Genomic DNA, 23,946 nt, shown 5'->3' with positions numbered 1-23,946 from the left:
CAAGGAATTCAGATGCTTTCTTTGACTAGCTCGTCTCATATCTTACATGTCTGTCATATAAAAAGGTTTGAGATACTTATTTATGCCATTAGATCTCGATCCAACGGCTTTAGTTAATCAGTCTCGTTAGTCGTTACTCGCCAATAAGCAACAGGCGAGTGGCGAGTAAGTAGTAACCGTACCGAGAGTGAGACAGGTAGTGGCATCTTTGCTATTTTATGGAATTGGAAGGGCATAATCCAATCAATTTGTCCTCCAGGCTCCAGCCCCGCATATGTGAAACGTTTCGCCGTGCTCTCATCCGTGGTCCCGTTCCAAAGTTCCTATGCGGGGAGATCAATCCGCCGTTCGTACGTTAATGCGACGTTAGATCACTAATCCACATATCGACGTCACGGAGAGATAAAGCGGGTCTCCAGCGAGGATGACGCAGGTGGACTTGTCGAGACCCGAGGGGATTTATTTATTACAGTTATAATAGAAAGAAGGGGGGAGAGAAAAAAGAAAAAAGGGGGTAGTGATTGATGCCTTAGTAATAAAAGGGCGAGGGAAGAGAAAGCGAGCCGGAAAGCTACGGAGAGCTCAGTTCTTGGAAGAGTAATTCTAGGGTTTATCTCGCATCTCCAAGGCTCCGACCGATCTGGAACCGAGGAGGTAGAGCTCCAACCCTCGACGAAGCGCTTTCTTTGGTCGCGATCTCGCTTCCTGATCGGTTTTAGCTCGTAATTCGATGCGATCCGCCGTATATTTGAATTCCTTGATCGCGTTTTTCTTGATTTTGTCAGACGATCGAGTTTCCTGAAATCTTGATTTGGGCGGAGCCGACGTATGTGGACGCCGGCGTGGTTCTTGGGTGTTTCTTGATGTGTGTGTGGACGCCGACATAAATTGGATGTTTCTTGATGTGTGTGGACGCAATTTTAGTGGAGAAGTGGTGAGCTGGTGGAGTTCTGTCGTTAGTTGCTGAATGTAGGATGCTGCTAACCGAAGTGTGTTTCTTTCCGTGTATATTACTTGATTCTTGCTTGAAAGATTATCTTGTACTTTCTCCATTGACAGGCTTGCATTTCAATCAATATTTACGTATCGCCAAGTGATATTAGTAAGTGGGGTATGGGATTGCAGAATCTTGTTCAGGATGGATGACAAGTTCTCTATTCTATTAGTTGGCAAAGGAATAGGTTAATATATTGTAGGTGGTAGTTATAGAAAGTAATGGCGGTGGCACTTGGAGATTAGGGGAACTCTTTCTGAGGACAAAATTTTGGGCTTTTGGCTTTATTAGTTTATTCTTACTGGTTTATTTGATGTATTGTCACCTTCAGTTCTTAACAAACTCTACAGTTTCTGATGTTTTAAATGTAATAATTTTGATTTATTAGTGCTCTATTGGTTGACAGCATCTTCGACCATAGGAGTGCAAAATCCTGCAAGAGTTTTGGTTTGCGGAGAATGAAACTTGTGCATAAGCAGCAAGGATCACAGATCTTTCTTCTTTCAAAGATTTCTCATGCGTAGGCGAATCCATAAATGTAATCTGTGAATGAAGAGGAGAAGAAATCTCTGTTTTTCTCATGGAGGGAGATAATTTCTTGTCATGCTTTATGTTCTTGTGAATGGTCATGCCTTCAGTCCTAAAATATGGGTACTTCACGTGGCACACTCATGCAGGATATTTGTTCATTATCATGCTTTTCCTTAACCTAGAGCATTGCTTGGCCAATGGACTTCCTCTGCAAATCCTACCTCAGAATTATCTAGAACTGCTTCGTGATGAAAAGCATGGTGAAAATCAAAATATCCAATTTAGGGAGCTACCTTGTGAATCATACTTGGGAAATTCTGGGTCTTGCGAGGACTTGAATGGGGTTGGGTCATTCAACACTACATGCCTGTTGAATTCAAGTTTGGACTTAGATGATGATTTATGTATATACGGGACTGGAAATATTGAGATTGCTTCACATGTTAAAATCACGTGTCCTCTCAAAGGCTGCTCCATTACTGTTAATGTCTCAAGAAACATTAAAGTTGGCCCATATGCTTCAGTTATTGCAGGATCCATAAGTTTTGATGCCACCAATGTTACGTTGGATAAGCATTCAGCTATAAACACAACATCTTTAGGGGGATCACCACCTCCCCAGACTAGTGGAACACCGAATGGCCATGACGGGGCTGGTGGAGGGCATGGAGGCCGAGGCGCTTCATGTCTGATAATGAACAAGACAAATTGGGGCGGAGATGTGTATGCTTGGTCAACTTTATCTAAGCCATGGAGTTATGGGAGCAAAGGAGGAAGCACATCTACTGAAAAAATATATGGAGGTGATGGTGGAGGCTGTGTAATGATCAAAGCCAATAATTCATTTCATATTGATGGATCTGTACTCGCAGAGGGAGGTATAGGTGGTCTTAAAGGGGGAGGTGGATCTGGTGGAAGCATTATCATCCATGCTTTAAAATTGTGAGGATCACTACCTGATATAATATCTTCTTTATTTATTCTTTTTCTGTTTGTTCACTTGAATGGTGGAATAAATGAGCTTCCATTTGGATGGAAGTTTTCAGATGCTAACTTCTCCTGGTAGATTAACATTACAGGACCTTGCTTGTTAGTAGAAACCTTGGTAATTACATCCTTCTAGTTGCTATTTGTTTTTCTTCTTCAGTATTTCATATTTATATCACAAAATGTCAGAAATTAAAAGCTGATGAATTGTAACTTAAAATAAATTTTTTTTTTTCATTTCTGTTAGTTGACTTAGTATTAGGATTATGTTACTTTTTGATAGTAATTGTGCATGTGCATGCATAATCTGGTTTTATGAGTTACCTTATGAAAAAGTAGGCGCATTTCCTTTAGTACATATGGTATTGATGTAACTACTCTTGCAGAATGTCTGACTTTCTGCAGTGATAGTGTCTCATGTTTGTTAGGCAGCAAAGATCTTTGGTATTTTGACTTTGTCTTTGACTTGTTAAGGACCTCCATTGTTTTCCTCAGGATGGAACTTAAAAGAAGATTTTATGATAATTCTTCTTTTGAGTTTTCTTTAAAGAAGTAATTTTGACCTCATGTTCTGCCTATAATACTTGGGGTCTCAGGAATCAGTAAGAGAACTAGAGGACCGAGTGTACCTTCTATCATTGGTCCTTTTTTAATCTTCTCTTACCTTCTAATATCTATTTACTAGGAGTGCTGAAAGACTTTTCACCATTGTTGAATTGAGCTCTCTCTCCTCTATTAGATGCCCAAAATCTCTTGTCTAGGGGTCATCCTTGGATGAACCCTTCCTTACTTGTGTTTTATTATTCTCCATGGTGGTCTAAGAAGTTATGCAAAGATCAGAGTTACCTTTTGCTAATTTTTGAGATTTATTTATTTTAGCATTCTCTTCAGAATTTGTAGGCATTGGTTACTCTTCTCTCTCTCTCTCTCTCTCTCTCTCTCTCTCTCTTCTTTGAGCTCATATACTATTATTAATTTGTGTAGCACCTTTGTATATTTGAAAGATCCTTTTATGGTCCATTATGGTCCTTCTGATTTATGGGTACTTGAACTTGATTCTGCAGATATCATTTACCGAGTCTGCCTTATTTGATAAAAAATCAATTATGTTAATTGCAAATCAGTCATATTTCCCTTCTTTTCTGTTGCATTTAATTCTTTTTATCATCATTTTGATTATCCATATATATATCTTTATGTTCAATGTTTACATGTTTAGGACTGGGAATGGTACTATAAGTGCTGCAGGAGGGGGTGGATGGGGTGGAGGTGGTGGTGGGAGGATATCATTGGATTGTTACAGCATACAACAAGATGTAAAGATCACAGTTCATGGTTCGTATCATTGACAGCTAGATTGTAAAGCCGCTATTTATCCTTTTTTCGCTGAATTGATGATATTTATTATGGTTAAATATATTTTATCCCCTGTATTTATGCCTAAAATTACTTTACTCCTTTATATTTCAAAAAGTCTCAAATTAGTCATTGCACTTACACTAAAGTGAAATTGTCAATTTTTCTGTCAAAGTTAATTGAGCGTGTCCAAATGACTGAAATGCCCCATTGTGTTTATTAGGCGAAATAGATGGGTTTTTTATATGATTTTTTAAACTCATATTTGTTTTGTTTCTAAATATGATATAATTATTAAACTTCATAAAAATTCAAATTTAATAAAATTTACTATATAATTGGCATAATCTACAAAGTAAGAGAATAAAACATGTGAGCATTCTTTGAAGAGAAAGAAATGTATATATAAGAGAGAGAATATTTTTGTCCATAAAAAATTTAAAATGGAGACAATTCATTTCGACATTTAATTTTTAAAATTTTTTGGATGTGCGTCGTTAGTTTGGATGAAAAAACTAACGGTTTTACTTTAGTCATAAGTATATGGACTAATTTAAAATTTTTTAAAGTATATGAAGTAAAATGATCTTGGACATAAGTAGAGGGGCAAAATATATTTAACCTTATTTATTATTATTACAAACAGTGTTCTAGCAATGGACTTCAGATCTTTTGCTATCCTTTATCTTATTTCCTCAAATTTAAGGGCTTTATCTATTTGCTACTAACTTTACGCTGTACTCAATACTTAGTTTTGTGGACTTCTCAAATGGTGAATAACAAACTGAAATAGTATGCATCCAGATATTAAGTACTTGCATATGTAACTATTCTTGTTCTTGTATATGAAACTATTCTATGTACCCTTTATACCTTTTATTCTATATACGTGAAAACACTTGCATACCATGTTCTTTTAGATGATTTTTCTATAATCAGCAAGAGAACACATTGTTTGTGCATATCTCTGCATTGAAGTTTTTTAAAATATGATCTTTTGGAGAAACTAAGTCTAGTTGGTGGTGTTAGAGTTAGTGAAACTATGCCTTTTTTTTATTTGTTTATAAAAATTGCCAAATAATTAAGAAGGATAGTTGTAACTCAGTCGTTCTGAACTTCTGATTATTTTGGATACTTCAAGGCAGAAATTTTTGTATAGAACAGATACTAGATTATTCCTACTGAGCAACCTTTTAATCTATTTTTAATTATAGCAACAATTCTCTGAATTGCTTCTATTATTCTGTAGCTTCTTTAATTTCTTATTGTAACCATTGGTGAAATCTAGCATTGTCCAGCTTGATTATACTTGGTTAGATCTAGCATTGGTCAGCTTGATTATGCTTCTGCTTTGGATGCATGTAGTCATTTCGGTACTTGTTTGTGACTTTAATGCCCATGCTTGCCGTAATATGCCACTTGGTTTTGTCCCGAGTCCCAACTAGGTCCTTAGCAACATCACATTTTGCCAGGTCGGGTTAGGCTCAAAAGCAAGCTTATAATTTTATAGCTTGCTCAATCTCGAGATGGCTGAGATTGTTTTACATTATTCAGGCCCTGGCCTTTCAAGTTGCCATGGAAACTATTTATGCCACTTGACGCATGAGGATTCCCTTACAGTGGCACCTGCTATGCCGGCTACCAATTGGCACGACTCATACACATGTGCTGTGTCAGCGCACCTTGGTGATGCAAAAATTGCCAAAAAAAGAGGTTGGTGAGAGATATCGGGAGAGGGAGATAAAAGAGAGAGGGAGAGAGAGAGAGAGAAATAGAGAGTGAGCTCCTGCCTCTTCAAACGGAGAAAACAATGACTCCTTGCTCAATTAGAGAAGATGACATGGTGCCAACTCCCTCGGTGTGCCCTAGATTGTAGAATACAACTTGACCGATCGGAGAAGATGATTGAGCGGATTGTCTTTATTGACTATCCATAACTTATAAGAGGATCCATTAAATGGATCTTACTCGAATAAGTTAGTTTCATTTAGGTCTAAACATTTAGAATGATCTGCTTGAAGCAGATCATGAGTAAATCACGATCCATTTTGAGCAGATCGTCTTTTTTGTCACCTCTGGTTATTGTAAGGGTAAATCAATGCCCTAACCTTCTCTGATCGCCACGGGAGAGTTCGAGTGGCCTCCTATGGCTGGAAAACACCATTAAAGGGCATTTCACTACATTGGTTTTTGCCTTTTTGGGTTGCTGTTGACTCTCCCAGGCCACCTACCAACGTAGCTTCAACACTGCAAGTGCTGATTAGCTCTCGGCACAACCATGCCATCTTTGCATGCGCACCTGCATAGGTCCTCCTATTGTGACTGAGATCACTTTAGCACATCATGGGTCAGTTTATGGCAAATCGTGTACTTATCTACTGATCTTATAAATATGAATTGTAGACATCTGATGAATAGTTATTTGGACGACCATTGATTTATACTCACATTGATCTCCAATTTACGGTGATTGCACTATTTGTTCTTAAGAAATGTGCACGCCTTTCAACTTTTTAGGAACTTTTCCTCATTTACCTTGTTCTCCTCCTTCGGAGTTACATCTGTGGTTTACTGCAATTACATTAGTAGTCATTTATCTTCTACTTATTGAATTTTTTACTATCCTTTTCATGTATTTACCAATACCTTTCTAATAAATCTGTGCTGGATTATGTTGCATCAGGTGGAACAAGTGTTGGCTGTCCTGAAAATGCTGGTGCTGCTGGGACAGTGTATGATATATCGTTGCAGACTCTCAGAGTCAGCAATGACAATTTCACAACACATACAGAAACTCCTCTGCTGGATTTTCCAGTGACAACGCTTTGGTCAAATGTGCTAGTGGAATGTAATGCAAAAGCATTGGTTCCTTTACTCTGGAGCAGAGTGCAGGTTGTACTTGTTAAACTTTATTGTACATTGACTCATATTGTTTAGACTCATATTTTCTTTCTTCAGATATAACACCTGAGCAACCGGATGTGGTATTGCTTTATAAATATTTTTGGATAGAAAAAAACTAAATAAAAAGGAACTTTCCTTGGCCCAGAAGTTTGTAGGGATTTGACTTTTTGATGTGCTTCTTGCCATATTAGATTATGTTAAACCTAAGGGACAATTTTTTTTCAGTTTATGTCTAAAATAGGAAGGGCTCGACTAATTAATCAGCATGGAGATCATCTTGTTTACAGAATTATGGGGAAGAGAGTGAGGTTGGTCTGGGCTAATACAAACATAACCTGTTAGGAGAAAAATGTTTACTGTATCTACTATGCCAATTTTTCCCCTGAAGAAGGGATTTTCTTGGAAAAAGAATTTAGTGCCATCTTCAAGAATAATCAACCAGACATTAATACTTTAGATGATATAAAGTAACTTCAGATGCAGCATAATAGCTGTATAGGCGTAAGTGTGTGGTCATATATGTATTTCAGTCCCTTCACCCTTGGATCCTTTCAAACAAATATATTTCCCCTTTAATTGTTATGTTTGTCTTTTACTTCAGTGTATCTAATATTGTGCACCTTAGATTGTATACATTGCTTGATTATGTTGCAACTTGCCTTCTCTGCATTTTAACTTCTGTTTAGCACTTTGTAGGTGAAAGGTCAAATTAGATTGCTTGATGGAGGTAGCATTTGCTTTGGACTGTCTGACTATCCAGTTTCAGAATTTGAGCTGGTTGCCGAAGAACTTTTGATGAGTGATTCTGTTATTAAGGTATGTAGTACCTTTGCTTTGAATTCTTAGTATTTAGTAGATCTCACCCAGAACTAGAATCTATACATTGAAACAATGTATGCAACAAGATCACATTCTTAAGTGGGCTTGACATGTGTGGACTTATTTCAATTATATTTTTGATGTGGAAGTTGAATCTTTTACTATATATTTTTATTCATCTAAAAATGCTTGATAGAATGAGTCTTTTAGGAATCTTTTTTATCCATATTATAAGGTTTCAAAACTCGCTATCAGGATTGGGATCTGCCGTCCGAGAATACGATGCGTAAAATCCGTATCAGCTATCCATATTTGATTGAACTATTTTTTAATTATGTAAAATTTTAAGTATTATCTAAATTCTTTTTATTAATACTAAGTTGGCTCTCGTAAATTCCTATTGTCATCATCATCGTAATCACCATAAATTCATAAATAATAATGTCTAGGATCTAGTGCTCAAAAAAATGATTACATCATATTAGTCATATTAAATATACTTTGTTGCGTTTGAGGAAGCTAATTATTAATATGTCGATCTTGTGTCTGAGGATACTAATTACGATTATAACCAGCATATGAATCTTGTAATGACTCCAAACAATGAATACTCGATGTATTATAATTATAGGGAGTAATATCCTTATAACAACGTCTCCGATATGTATGTATATCTTCAACATTTCTGTATTTAATTCTTATACATCATTGACTTTTCTCAATAAATGTGAAAGGGACAATTTCACGATCAAGTATATCATCATTATTATTAGGGTTATTGCTGGTGCTGATAGATGTACTATCTATTTGTTGTCAAACGAATTATACCAGTCTTTGTTCTCGTTGTGGTTCTCGCCAGTACTTCATATAATCATGGTTATTACTATCATTTAATAATATATCATTCACTTCTCTAATCTATAAACTTTGAGGGGTCTGTTTTATTAAAAACATAATTTGAATCAATCAACTAATCATTTTTTGTCTTTCTTTTTAAATTTGTTTTTCAATCACATATTATAATAACAAAAAACTAATTTTTTCAATCTCTCCATTGTTAATAAATTATATGTTTTGGTGTGGATCAAGGAGAAAGTAGTATAATCTTTTTCACACTGTAATGAATACACAAATTTGATTTATGATCTTTGCTATTGATATCAAATTTGATGCATCATTTCATTTATAAATGAACCACCATTTAACTAGACTGTTATGAAATATATATGCAACAATTTAGTAGTATAAATTACTCAGCTCTCAAGAAATTAATTATATTTATTTTATTTTAGATAGTTCACCCATTACATTATCATACAACTAAATTTATCATAATATTTTTTAAATGTCTCAATGTTAATGTGAAGCTTATCTATCTCTGACTTAAGATATTTACTAGCAATATCATTTGAAATAAGAGATCAGACATTACACCGTACAAATTTATAGGATTCACCATAATGTGATAATAAGGATTATCAACTACATTAAAAGAAATATAATTGTTGATGAAAATTTAGAGATAGTCATATTAATGTGCTTATTACATTTTTTTATCCCTTTGAGAATTGTCTTGATGGTGGTCTGCGTACAACCAATTATTTTTAAAGATATGTGTACATTGGTCTAATATTTTTAGATTTTGTTGTAACACTAGGAGTCTTAAGAGTGGAATTGCTGATCTCATATTCTCTCTCTGTATATGAACTGATCTATCTCTAAAAGCTACCACAATTGCTTCTTCTTATCTTTTTCTTCTCTCTATGTATATTTTTGCTCTTTTTTATTGCCCTCATAATTTGTCTCTATTTATCATCCTTCTCATTTTGTTTATTGCTATTATCATCAATTTCTATAGAGTTATAATTTAATTCTTGACGAACCATTAACCATCTTTATTGTGCAGATTAATTATCCTTCTTTTTGCCTATTAGATAAGTCAGTATCTATTTTCTAACTTTTATGGTCAGTTGTGTATAAACTACTATTTTTTTTTGTTTTCTTGTTAAATATTTTTTTCTTAAATGGTTGATGTTGCCATTCTTTTTCTTTCCACATCAGTTGCATTTGACAGACTTTGCAATGTTGCCACTCTTTCGTATTGTGTGAATTTTCTTTTGAAGCCATGTTAATTTGTAGTGTAAACTAAATCTAAACGAAGATCAAATTCAAAATATAATTAAAAAAATGGAAGATAAAAGATCTAAAATTTTAAAAATAAAACCCTCTCTCTTCCTCCCTGTCTCTCTATTATTGCCACATTTTAAGATTCTAAAGGTTTTCTTTTGTTTTTTTTTCTTCTCTCTTATCTTTTTCTCTCTTTGTTATTGCTGTAAGACAAATTTTTTTCTTTGATTTTTTTTTTCAATTCTTCTTTCCCCCTTCTTTTTCCCTCTCTTTCCCTATCTCTTTCTCTCTCCCTCTCTCTCTCTCTCTCAATCTCTCCCTCCCTCTCTATCTTCTCTTTGTCTCACTCTTTGTACCGCAACAGATTTATTTGTTGCAGTAACAGAGACTACAAAAGCAAGAGAAGAGAGGAAGAAATCGGATGAAAGAGAGGAAAAGAAAGAGAGAGAGAGAGAGAGTAGAGGGGGGCTCGTTAGAGTGAGAGAGAGGGAAGGAAAAAATAAAAAAATATTAATCTAAGGGCACAGATGTTGAGATTGTCGGATCTTGGTTGGTTGGTTGGAGGACATCGCCAAATGTCGAGGTCGCTGGAATCTATGTCGAGTGTGAAGAAATCGGATGAAAGAGAGGAAGAAAGAGATAGATGGAGAGGTTAGAGAGAGAGAGAGAGAGAGAGAGAGAGAGAGAGAGAGTAGAGAGGGGCTCATTAGCGTCGGAGATAGAGAGAAGGAAAAAAAAAACAATACTAACCTAAGGTCACAAAGGTTGAGATTGTTGGATCTTGGTTGGAGAACGTCACCAAATGTCGAGGTCACTGGGATCTATGTCGGGTGCCGCCGATAGAGGGAGAGGAGAGAACGAAAGAGAGAGAATAGGGACATCAATCATTTGATGTCCCAGGGTCAGATTCAAATCAGATCCTTCTCAGATCTGACCCATTTCAATAAGGCGAACTTGTATTGAGCGGGTTCGGATGATTCGATTATCCTTGACCCGATACGGATCGGGCATCAACCAATCCAGCTGAAACCAGTCTATGGATCGGGATCAGCTGAAACTTGAAACCTTGCTTTATTAGAACATTGTAGTATTCTTCTTTTCTTTTCTTTTATTTTTTTCAGTCTATATTTGGCTTTTTTTATTGTTTTAAATGTGACAATATCAGTCAATTAGAACATTGATAAGATGAAATAAGTTCCCGGATCTGTTCTAAGCAATTTCTCTTGTGCTTTTAGGTTTATGGCGCATTTAGGATGTATGTTAAAATGCTGCTGATGTGGGACTCCAGAATTCAGATAGATGGTGGTGGTAATAGTGATGTTGGTACATCTATGCTTGAAGCTAGAAATCTAGTTGTTCTCAGGGTATGGTAATTTAAGCTTTGCATATGCTTTCAAATTTCAAGTTGATGTTAAGCTAGTATGTCATGCTTTTCTCTTTTATATTATGTAACATGTTGTTTCTACTTGTGACAGCATAATTCCATCATTTCTTCAAATGCTGATTTGGGTGTCTATGGTCAAGGACTTCTCAATTTATCTGGTCCTGGTGATGGAATCAAAGCTCAACGACTTTTCCTATCATTGTTTTATAACATTGAAGTAAGACCATTATGTGAAAACTTGTTGAATTGGTACAATAGCCTTTGTTGTTGTTTAATATAGTACAACCCTTGCCTACATAGATGTTCTTTTTGTGCAAATTAAAAGATGATTTCTGTTTCTGGTAGAGATTGTTCTGTTATTTTTAACTTGTACACTTGGTCATATTCTAAAAACCTCAAATATCTAATATCTATGCTTGGGAAAGTATTGGTCTCTATAAGAAGCAATGCGAGACATATGTGGAATGAGCTTCTTTTAGATGAAATAATGCACATATGGAAGTAGCCCAAAATAACTGTTGTTCCAAGTATAGGGAATGTTAACATGGAAGTAGCCCTCTAATTAGCCTTCTTTTTACTATTTCCTTTTGATGATCCACTTGCTTTCACTTGCCAAAGGAACTTATTGTTAACCACAACAAGCACTTTGCATGCAGCTATTTCTTGGTCACGTCCATAAAGAATGCGACCACTTTGATTAAGACTATTATTGGTAGATCATGGGTGTCCTTGGTTCTAGAAGATCACAGAAAGTTTTATTTCTTGGGATTATTATTAATTACTGTTTCACTTGTTTCATTGAGCAGGTTGGACCTGGTTCTTTTCTTCAGGCTCCACTAGATGAAGTTGGAAGCAGTTTGTAAGTTTTTGACAATAAATACTTACATGCTTCTCATTTAAAGTTTTATAAGCCAACCATTATCCTGAAACATCTCTTTCCAGAGCTGCACAGTCACGTTGCGAGAGTCAAACATGTCCAAACGAGCTAATCATGCCTCCTGATGATTGTCATGTGAATAGTTCTCTCTCATTCACTCTGCAGGTAAAAGAACATCGAGCAAAATATATTTTTCTCCAGAGGTGTCATTCATATGTTAGCTATATAATGCACTTCTTATGCTGTTTAACCTTATTTTTGCTATCATGCAGCCTCTTATGTTTGTATTCTTTGTCTTGAACAGTAAATTCATTTAGGTCAATTGAAAAGTGAAAACTTGTGACAAGGTTACACATGTCATGTGCTGCCTTTACTTTAGCATTTGTTTGGACATTGCAAACTCAGGCCAGTTGCAACCCAGCTAATTCTTTATGTCGGCCGCAGACTTTGATAGGAATGACTATTCTCATAATCCTTTTGATTGTCGAGGTTTTAAAATTTAATAGACTCATGACTATAATTTTAGCCTTTTTTTTGTCTTCTCTTCTCTAACATATGTGATGTTTGTTGATAATATTTCTTTACCACTTGTTTTTTTGGTTATGCACAGTTATTTGGTAACTTATTGATACTTATACGACTTTGCAACCTTTTATAGATCTGTCGTGTTGAGGACCTTATAGTCAGTGGTATAGTTACAGGAAGTATCATTCACATTCACCGGGCGAGGACTGTCACTATTAATAAAGATGGCATGATAAGTGCCTCAGAGTTAGGTGATTCAGTATTTCCTTTTAGCAAATTACCATTTAGTGAATCTTTTTTGTAGTCTATGTTTACTTGTTGTGGAACAACTGCTAAGTGGGCAGGAAGCAACCTTTTGTATTTATTCATCTCTGATTTTTTTCACTAGGTTGCAAAGAGGGCATTGGTAAGGGCAAATTCCTAAAATATGGAGCTGGAGGGGGTGCTGGGCATGGAGGGAAGGGTGGATCAGGCTTTTATAATGGGATGCTAATTGAAGGTGGTCCGGAGTATGGTAATGCCGATCTTCCATGCGAATTAGGAAGTGGGAGTGGTGGCTCCAGTGATTCTCTTGAAAATGTTGCTGGTGGGGGGATGATAGGTAAGTACTTGCATTTCGCTTTGCTTCTAAAATAAAGTTTCATTAAAATTTCTGATCAGGTGTTATACATCTGTCTAAACCCTGTATACTCAAAGCTAAGTTCTTGTTAGTAGAGTTGTACCTAACCTGTGTATGTTGTTGTAAGTTGTAATTTCTGTTTTTTCTTGTTTCTGTTCATTGTCTTACATCCTGTTACTATGACATAACTGCAAAGCACTTGCAAGACCATATTTGCCTTCTGTGGACAAAGGTTATGTCATCCTTTGCTGAATTGCCACTAGATACTGTTTATCTTTTCACTTGGGACACACTTAGTTATACAGCTCTACTTAATTTTTGGATGATCTGTGGCAGCAATTTCCATATGCATATTTGCAATAAAATAACATCTCGCTGAGATTCAGAGATTACATCATTTGCTTTACAATTCGTTCAACCATACTGATATTTCTTACCTGCTGGGGAGTTTGCTCTTCCTAGGTAGCTCCATCATAGCACATTTACCCTGAGCCTCACCATCCTACTCACTCAGCACATACCAGATCTCCTGCAAGCACCAGAATGGATGTTGGGCGGATGACAAACTAATTTGTAGGTTGTTCTTATATGACTTGGACAGCAGTGCAGTTTGGGCGGTGGAGATGGTGAGGCAAGAGAACTCAAGTTCTCTTGCTAGTTTGCTTTGTTGACGAGGATGTGCTGTTTTCAAGGAAAAGAATCAAAGGCATTTCTGGCAGCTCAAAGTTGTTGAAACTTGAAAGTCTCAGTCTTGAAGGCACATAAATATGCCTTAGTGACATTGTTAATATGCAAAAGTGATATCAAGAAAATCAAAGAGAAAGGATAAGTCACACAATTAGGGGGTGTAGTTGGTTTTTTATTGGTTTTCTTTCTATTAGTGTAGAGGATAATGATCAAATAGAGGGTAATGTTTGGATCAACTCTACCCTCTTAAATAGTTGTTCCTGGAGTAGGTTACTTCCTAGTGCGGCTATGTTCGGTTCGAAACTGCTATGATAAAGGATGCAAAGAACCAATTGTCAATTCAAGTTGTAATATAGTTTATCTGGGAGAATTTGCTAAGATGGTTCATGCAAAACAAAATCAATAAGGCAGTTTGTCTATTTTCATAGCATTCTTTCCCACTTTTTTTGCCCATGGTTGCGTACTTGATGCAAAGGAAGAAGAAATATGTGTTATTTCAGATATTTCGTATTTCTTATTGGTTGCAGCACTTTCAACTGTTAATGCTCCTAACTAGGTTGCTTGGAAGAATATAAGGTATGGATTTGGTTGTTCTCCATTTCATTTTAAAAGGATGCAAGTGATACAGAAAAATAAGGTACTAAAATGATCATTTAGTGAATAAAATTGGAGGTCTTTTTTATTCAGTTTTTTCTTGGGTTTGTTTTGCTTCTTTTGTCCAATAAGATATGCTTGCAATAAGAAACAACTTTGAGAAAAGCAAATGAATGGTCTCGAATAATGTGTACTGGATATTCCATGCTTGATACTTTATTCAGTTATTGCAGTATGAAGAATTGACAGTACAGTATAGTGTAGAATTATCAAAAATCTTTCTGTCAACCTTTTCTATTTCTTAATAAAGCATCTATTTTGTGCATAGGAAAACATTTCTGCACTAATCTTTAATTTTAACCTCTGATGTAGTCTTTCCTACTTTTATGTTTTTATGTTTGCCTTTGGATGATTTTCTTTATTTTGTTAAACAATATCTTTGAAAATTCATGCTATTTAATATCTCTTGATATTTTAAGATTTTTTAATCACAAGTATTTGACCCTTCGCATCTCTTGTGTCTTATTTGCTCCTTCCAGTGGTAGGATCCATCAAATGGCCTCTTTCTAAACTAGAAATTCATGGCTCATTAAGGGCTGATGGCCAGAGTCATGGAGAATTAAGTACAGGATCAAATGAGAAATTAAAGAGTGGGCTTGGAGGTGGTTCGGGTGGTACAATTCTTTTATTTCTTCAAGCGCTTGTACTGGAGAAAAACTCATCTTTATCCACAGCTGGTGGCAATGGTGGCCCAAATGGTGGAGGTGGTGGTGGTGGTGGGAGAGTTCACTTTGATTGGTCAAATATTGCCACTGGAGATGAATATGTTCAACTTGCTTCTGTTAATGGTACAATACTATCAAGGTACACATTTCAATCATGGTCTCATAATTATTAGAAGAGTGTGTTTAATTGTTCTTAGTTTCTTACAAGTAATTTTTCCATTCCATTTTGGAGATATTTAACTGTAAAATGTTGTTAATCATTATGCTTTGGCTAGAGTTGTTGATAAAGGAATGGAGCACTTTCAGCATAATACATGTTCTTCAGTTGTTCCATATTCTTAGATGGTTATAAGGATAATTAATGGCTTATAGCATCATAAGATGTGCGAAAGGAATCCTCACATAGTATTGTATGGTCATTATACATTATGTGTTGGAGCATTTGCAAATTGCAACATACAATCATAATTTAAAGCATTTTTCTATCATTTTGTTACTTTTGTAGTTTCAGATGTACCTGTGATGGTCACATAATCTCAGTAATGCCTTTCATCTTTCTAGAAGGGCAATAAGTTATGGGAGTTGGTACAGCTTAAACTTTAATTTCTTATATCATTTCTGTGCTATTGAGTGTATGTCCTTTGAGTTTAGTTACATTATAGGGTTTACAATTTGATATGTCATACACATGTAGCATACATTTGATCATTGACATAGAATTGTATTCTTCTAGAACAAGTGGTAACAGTAGCTAACAGAAAGTGCTGGTAGTTGTCGAGATACTTGAACTCTATTTGCTAGAATTAGATTCATTTGTTAGGTTTTGGCTTTTGAGTACTTCTTCCTTTTTTTCCCTTTTTTTCCTAATTACAGTGGAGGGGCTGGTAATGGTGGTGGTCATCCTGGGGAAGAAGGTACAATTACTGGGAAGAAGTGCCCAAAGGGGCTCTTTGGAACATTTTGCAATGTATGGAGTACACTCGAACTATCTTGTGTCTTAATTTTTTTATTTTACCTTATATAAATAAAGTATGTAATTGCTGAAAGTCACTAGGAGGTTGTACTGGTTATCAATCATTACTTGAAGTAATCTTCTGTTGATAAGATCTGTATTGTTACTGTCATATAATTTTTAAATATTCCAGTTTGACTATATCAATAATGGAAAAGGTAAAAGGCTGTTTCCGTTGGTTGTTTCGATCTGTCTTACCCATGTTGCAATGTGAATTACTTGAATTAATCTTCTTTAGACAATATGTGTAGCACCTGTTACTGGTATAAAATCGTTAAATATCCTTCAAATACTATGACAATAATGGAAAATGTAAGAAGCCTCTCTTTCTTCTTGTATCGTGGTACCTAGGTGTTTCACATGCCGGCAAGCTGCCGGCACAAGATGTGCCACTGGGCATGCATAGTGTTGATCAGCACATAAATCTTTGATGATGAAGATTGAGGATTCTATAGAAATTCTTGTTTGAGTGAAAAATGTTGCAAATGAAACCTATCTGGCTTTGATTATTGAATTATATGGACTGTATGATGTGCGAATGGGAATGGTGCTGCAGGACTCGTAGAACTGATTACATTTGCATATATTAAATAGTCATATAATATGACTAATGCTGTCATATTTTGTAAACTTTTTTCTGTACACTTTTCAAAAAAGTAAATGGTGTGCAGATTGTTATTGGTCAGCAGAAGGTGATACAATTTTGATAAATATGATGGAAAAAAATTAATGAACAAAGTGGGCTTGAAAGAATGGACTGATGAAATCTGATTGTTAGATGACAGATGTATATTATTCGGAAACAGTTTTTTATCCTATAGAGAAGATTCTTGCTACTAAAGAGAAAAGGAATGAATTCCTGGAAAAGCCATTATTTCTTGCATTTAGAAAATTTATTTAGACTATTTTTGCCAATGAAGTTGCAAAAGCTCATTTTGTTTTGGAATTATTCTATTGCACACCGTTTACTTGAGTATTGGCACTTTTTGTACAATTTCAGGAATGCCCTGTTGGTACATATAAAGATGCTGTTGGATCCAACTCAACCCTCTGCACTTCTTGTTCACTTGATATTCTTCCCCGCCGTGCAGACTTCATATATGTAAGAGGTAGGCTCATTGTGCCAATATAAATTTTCGATGATATTACTACCAACTGAGCACAAGCAAATTGATGGGTAGATATTAGATACCAATATACCATTACATTGGCTTTGCTATCTATTAGGGTTCTACCTACTATTTATTGTATCTGAACAAATGAACCTTGCCATAGGAAACCAACATCCTGACCAAGAGCTTTCACTTAGATGACTACAAATAGATTTCCATGTAGTATATTAGTCAGTCCAATCAGATATCCTTGATAATTATCCTTTTTATATTAGAAAGGAGAAAATATTTTCTTTCAGAAACAACTAAATGATAACTTTTTTTTTGCAGGAGGTGTAACTCAGCCATATTGCCCATATAGATGTGTATCTGAAAAGTACAAGATGCCAAAATGTTATACACCACTTGAAGAACTGATATACACTTTTGGAGGTCCATGGCCCTTTGCAATTCTTCTGTCGCTAGTTTTGGTACTTCTAGCGCTTATAATAAGTGGTTTAAGGATTAAAATGGGTGGAAGTGATTTTTCCTATCGGTCAGCAAGTTCCATCCAAAATGATGGTTCTGATACATTTCCATATCTGCTTTCCCTGGCAGAGGTAATTCTTTGCTTCAAAAGTTATTTGCATGGTAAATCTAGTAGTTCTGAAGTTGAAGATTTTTTGTGCCTTTTGTTACCTCTGTTATGGCACCAATATGTATTATCCAGGTGCCTGGGACAAGCAGGGCTGAAGAGACTCAAAGCCATGTCCACAGGCTGTACTTCATGGGTCCAAATACTTTCAGGGAACCCTGGCATCTTCCTTACTCTCCACCTGATGCAATAATTGGAATCGTGTAAGAAGTGTTTCCGACTTTAGAGGGATGCGGGCTGTTCTGTTTATTTACCATCAATGAGCTTGTGCATCCCCATGTTAGCCATCCATTCTACAGAATACACTTCTGTTGTCATGAAAAGACATCAATTAAGAACTTAACACATGCAATCTCCATCCTGCTTATTGGCCTATTAAAATGTTTCAGCTATGGGATGACTTTAATTAGGGCCTGCCAGCAAATATGCCTTGCCAAAGCTTGTTATTTGCAGCCAAAATTTCAATTCGCAATTAGAACATCTCTTTAAGTTATAACTTATAACTCAGATATACGTTACATATGATTAGATAATGTTGGAGTACCCATTTGTATGCATAAAGTTACTAGTTGGTCTTATTACATCTTTAGGAGAAAATTTTCAATGAGTGAAATTAATTATCTTTTCAGGTATGAAGATGCTTTCAACCGATTTATTGATGAGATTAACTTAATTGCTGCATACGAGTGGTGGGAAGGGTCTGTGCATAGTATTCTTTCAGTTCTTGCATTTCCTTGTGCTTGGTCATGGAAACAATGGCGCCGAAGAAAGAAGATTCATCGTCTTCAAGAATTTGTCAAATCCGAGTATGATCACTCATGCCTTCGATCTTGCAGATCACGCGCCCTTTACAAAGGAATGAAGGTTTGCCATCTCTCTTCTTATTATGCGATGGAACAAGTGCTCAAATAGGGTGTAAAAGACATGTTGATCCTTATAGTGCTCACACAAGTGCTCTCCTTATTCATAGTTTATGGATTTTACACTGTACAGAAAGTTTAAAATGTTCTATTCAGCAATCACTAGTAGAACAAAAAAAATACTGCTTGCTGAGCAGTTGTGGTTCCTCCAGTTAAGTATGAGGTTCTTCCTCAAGGATCATGACTGGAATCTTGGCCTCAAATTGTGCGTGTGATATAATTTTCCTTGTCTCAAATTCATTTTTGTTCTTTCTTTTCATCCTTCTGTCTTTCTAAGATTGATAAGTACATGTGAATCCGTTTTTTCCTCATTGTGTTATTGTCGTACTAGAATTATTACTATTATGCATATGCTGACATCAAATTCTTTTACTTTTTCTTAAATTTTATTACCAGAAACATTGCTTCTTTTCTACTAATGACTTCTCCATTTTACCTTTCTAGAAATTGTATGCCATCCTTATGATGCTTCAGCCATTTATATCCATCGTTAACGCCAACCTCTCCTATTAGGTTTAATGTATGGAAATTGTAACTGCAGGTTGGTTCAACACCCGATTTAATGGTTGCATACATTGATTTCTTTCTGGGTGGTGATGAGAAACGGCTAGATGTTGCATCCACCATCCAGAAGAGGTTCCCCATGTGCATCATTTTTGGTGGTGATGGCAGCTATATGTCCCCGTACTATCTTCACAGTGACGTATTGTTGACAAATCTTCTCGGTCAGGTATTGGTTACATTGCCTTCTTTCTGGACCTCCATTCTGATTACTTTATAACCCATAGTGACACTGATTTCTCTTTTCTAGTATGTCTCCACAGCTATTTGGAACAGGCTGGTTGCTGGGTTGAATGCTCAGTTGAGGACTGTTAAGCAGAATTGCATTCGCTCAGCATTGGGTCCTGTCATTACTTGGATAAACACTCATGGAAACCCCCGGCTAGTGTACCATGGTCTTAGTGGCGAACTTGGTTGGTTTCAGGCCACAGCTTCTGGTTATTACCAACTAGGTATCTTGGTAGCAATGAATGAAGACTTCTTCAACTTTCACCAGTCCGATGTCCTACATTCAGGTGACCACTCAAGGTATGGTGTGACGGCATTTATGAAAGCTACAATATCTAAGTGCAACATATATTACTTCATAATTAGCTTGAATATTCTTAGCTTAGTTGTTAACTGTCTTCAATATGTGCACCACTTGGTCATTCTCCAGGAGAAATGTTACGGTCTCCATCAGGAACTCTAAGCAGCTACAGAAAAACCAGGCTTGCATTAGCTATCCAGTTTCAAGGAAACGGTTGACTGGAGGAGTGAATGGTGGGATAATAAATGAAGGAACACTAAAGTCGTTGGATTATCGAAGGGACTACCTCTTCCCTTTCTCTCTTCTATTGCAAAATACAAGGCCTATTGGTCTTGAGGTAATCAGATTTGTCATAAAGATTTTGAGATATCATTTGTCTTGCCAAGTTACACATTCTGTGATTCTGAGTAAATTTTTCTGTTTCAGGAAACACTGCAGCTGATCATATGTATCTTGCTGTTGGGTGATTTTACTATAACTCTTCTTACACTTGTACAGTTCTATTGGATTTCTCTTGGGGCTTTTCTTGCTGTCTTGCTTATTCCTCCCCTATCCTTGCTCTCACCTTTTCTTGCTGGTATAAATGCACTATTTAGTAGAGGGCCCAAAAGATCTTCACTTTCTCGTATATATGCTCTGTGGAACACCACTTCGACAGTGAACATTGTGAGTTCCTTTTCCTGTCTTTCTTCACTCTCACCAGACAAGGTCCGAAATTATGGAGTTCATAAGAGAAATATTTTATATATATATATATATATATATATATATATTGCTGCTATAACAACCAGTGTTAGTTCCACAAGTATAATGTACTTGTGGGGGCAACTATGTGGCTATTCTTTTGATTTAGTAAGAGCAAAATATTTTCCTTTTTTCTTTTCTGTTGCTCCGTAATAGATTATGCATGTTGATAATTCGTGAAAGTATGATGAACATGTGTCGTGTGTGTTTATTTCCATGAAAAATATACTCTTCATTTCTGTCAAAAGATTATCTCGTGCTTAGATCTGATTTTAAATTATATTTCTTTGATGTGGAGTTTTTAGGGATTAGGGTATAAAACTGTAAACATTGCTTCATTGTAAGTTTATGACTTAGTTTCTTTTTCTTGGGAAAGTATTTCAGGCCTTGTTATAATGTATGGAAAGTTGAATAGTTGATTGATGTGCAGAAAGTTAGCTGATAATCTTGAATAGTTGACTTGATCTGTGTGCAATTGTTGGTGTAAACTTATTGTTTCTCACTCTCCATGATACGGATCTTCAAAATGTGCCCCACCGTTAATTTTGGTGTTATAGTATTCAAGGACTCAATGCTATCAATTGGATTCCAGCTGAAATATAAATATTACATCTGCTTTCGTATAGCTGAAAGATCTATTTACCCAATTATATTTCATTTAGGATCCATACATTGTTAAGTTAATACAATGCTCAGGACGTTGTTATGTCCTTTTCACTGAAAACGGAGGGCCTTAATGAGTGACCTAATTTTATTTAATATTTTACACCTTGTCACATCATTAATGAATAGGATCTTGCAGGTCATGGTGTAAATAGATATATTTGTTTGACCTTGCGTGCCATTTTCAGATTAGAGATTAATGATGGACAGCTGCTAAAAGTAGTCAGGGACAAAAAAAGTTGTTTGGACTTTGGCATAGCTGGTCAAAGTTCGTTGTACATCTTTTGTTGATCAACAAACAAACCGAATGCATGTTTAGTTTTGTATGCCTAAACTTCATCTTTAATTATCTCCAAGTTTCTTTTCTTTCTATAATGTTAAGGATCATGCTTTGAGGCACTTCATTCATTTTATTAATTTTTTCCGTTCTCTCTATTTTTTCCTGAAAACTGATAAATTTAATCTATGTTTAGATGGATAAGGTTGGTCCTGATAATTTGTAATGCTAACTTTGACCTTTAAAAAACTCTAGGAGTGATGTTAAAATTTTGTTGTTAAAGAACACTGAGGAGGAATTATACTAAGTTTTGCATGATTTTATTTTTCTTATATGATGATTTTCTATAATGCAGATCATGGCAATTGTTTGTGGAATACTGTATTATGGGTATTTTTCCTCAGAAATGGCCTCAATGGCACATATGTCAAACTTCAGGTATGGTTCTTTTTGTCTCAGATAGCATGTCTTGTAGCTATTTGCATGCTTCCTTGTTCTTGTTGCATGCTCTAAATAGTTACAAAGATGATGATTATGAAGAACTATGATAATGCCTGGCTTATGATTAGAATTCCACAAGAGCTGAGCCCAGCAAATCCATGTTTCATTGCTCCCATTTATCCATACTTTTTTATTTTTCTACACATGGACCATTATGTTTTATTCGGTGGTGTTTTCTTTTTTTTTTTTCTGGATAGGGAGGACTCTGAGTGGTGGGTTTTGCCTATCATCCTTTTTCTAGTTAAATCATTGCAAGCTGGCCTAGTCAATTGGCACATAGCAAATATGGAGATTCAGGATCTATCATTGTTCAGCCCTGATCCAGACAAATTCTGGGCAATGTGAGATTCATTTCAAGTAAAAGAATTTGAAAGCTCTAGTGGTTCATACTACAAGAAGAGTTGCAGTTCTCACAAGTCTGAATTGCTGTATATATGCCATTCATTAGGGCTTTAGATGCCCTGCCTTTTTTGCATGGTTTGCAACAGTCATCAGAAATTCCAAAATCTGTCTGTAGCAGTAGCCAAGTCTGTAGACAATTCCCCCGATTAAGGGCGTCTTATCTTCGGCCCCTTCCAGATGATCCCCATGGAGTACAAGTTCTCGAAGAGTGTGATAGCATCTGGTTCTGGTGCGCCCGGATGATTGAAAACGCCCGAGTGTACAGCATCCGCACTTTCTTTTTTGTTTTTTTAGAAAAGTGGGGACTTTAGATCTGGTTGTATCTTGTAAATGTGGTGAGTAACATTAGATAGGGAATGGCCCACCTTTTTCCTCCCTGAACTATTTTGTTGCGGCTATAGCGAGTTACTGTTCTTGATTTCTGCTGGCTACATCATCTTCACAGGACTTGGAGCCTGGTAACATAGAGGATAGCACTAGTTTTTCAGCATTTTGGGCTTAGCATACTACCCTTTAGTGATTGATTGTAATTTATCGTGTTTATCTTCTTAAATTGTGCTTACTCTTTGAGAGAGCAATATCAAACTTTCATTGTTCTGGGAATATGCAGGAAGAAACTTACCAATGTATAAATACTGTAAATTTGTTAGGAACGAATGTTTAAAGCTTCATATTGCTTGCAAGTTGAGGCTTTCTATGACTCCGCTTATCAACATCTTAGGGCAGAATATGGCAACCCAAGTATTATTTTGCAAGAATCTAAATATTTACCTACACTGTAATATTCATTTAACTTTGATTATATTACCACCTGATGTTAGGGTATCAGTCGTTTTCTATTATCTCCCCAGTTGTCTGTCTCATTTACTACAGGTTGTTAACTCACGAGGGAAAGTAAGTCCTGTTCGAAATTTGTTGCTTGCTCACTCACTTTCAAACTCATGTCCCAATTCCAGAAATTAACTCACCTTTCCTCTTGCCCCTACCTCTGTCTGACATTGTCTTCAATATGTATGACGAAAAAGTCCAGACCGTACGCACACGCTGTTATCAATGGCCCCCCGGCTAGATCGATCAGCCTCTATTAATGCCTATGACCACGTCCCTTGGTCCATTCTATTTAGTGTCAGGACCGTTCCATTTAATCCTTGGAATAAAATCTTGTACTAAATGTTAGCATTAATTGATGTCTGAAGACAACTCTTGCCTGTAAGCGATGCCTTGGCCGCATGTCACCATGCAACTCTGCAGCTTTTGACATTAGAAAACTCGGTAGACTTTTGTAGGAGAGTTTTTACCGAACTTTACATTTTGTATTACTTACGAGGGATCTATTTTGGCCCAGCAGGATTTTAAAATAAAAAATACTGATCTCCTAGAAAAACTGTTTGTGGGACGTTCAGATCTTTCCCAGAATCTGATATACCTCTTATCAACATCGAAGTAGGTAAACCAATACATC

At 36.0% G+C, this 23,946-nt stretch overlaps 1 protein-coding gene across 7 annotated transcripts; it reads left to right on the top strand.

Annotated features, from left to right (window-relative positions):
* Positions 1-504: 504 nt before the first annotated feature.
* LOC140761854 (uncharacterized) lies at positions 505-23,200 on the top strand. 7 transcript variants are annotated; one of them, XM_073099342.1, is made up of 24 exons: positions 505-654; positions 786-989; positions 1,401-2,467; positions 3,732-3,847; positions 6,552-6,760; positions 7,469-7,588; positions 10,954-11,082; positions 11,194-11,319; positions 11,909-11,961; positions 12,045-12,144; positions 12,638-12,755; positions 12,893-13,105; positions 14,944-15,268; positions 16,003-16,096; positions 17,142-17,250; positions 17,584-17,852; positions 17,963-18,090; positions 18,517-18,751; positions 19,349-19,537; positions 19,619-19,896; positions 20,027-20,234; positions 20,324-20,563; positions 21,937-22,019; positions 22,280-23,200. In XM_073099342.1, the coding sequence occupies exons 3-24, from the start codon at positions 1,617-1,619 to the stop codon at positions 22,425-22,427; spliced, it is 4,341 nt and encodes a 1,446-aa protein (XP_072955443.1). In that variant the 5' UTR covers positions 505-654; positions 786-989; positions 1,401-1,616; the 3' UTR covers positions 22,428-23,200. The 7 variants fall into 7 exon arrangements, with proteins under 7 accessions (XP_072955443.1, XP_072955449.1, XP_072955448.1 ...); XM_073099347.1 differs by having other exon boundaries at positions 514-689; XM_073099348.1 differs by lacking the exon at positions 786-989.
* Positions 23,201-23,946: the final 746 nt, after the last annotated feature.

Source organism: Typha angustifolia, chromosome 7, assembly GCF_048772165.1.
Source record: "Typha angustifolia cultivar Huaian chromosome 7, ASM4877216v1, whole genome shotgun sequence".
Taxonomy (NCBI): domain Eukaryota; kingdom Viridiplantae; phylum Streptophyta; class Magnoliopsida; order Poales; family Typhaceae; genus Typha; species Typha angustifolia.
This window is presented reverse-complemented; position numbering and strand designations above follow the sequence as displayed.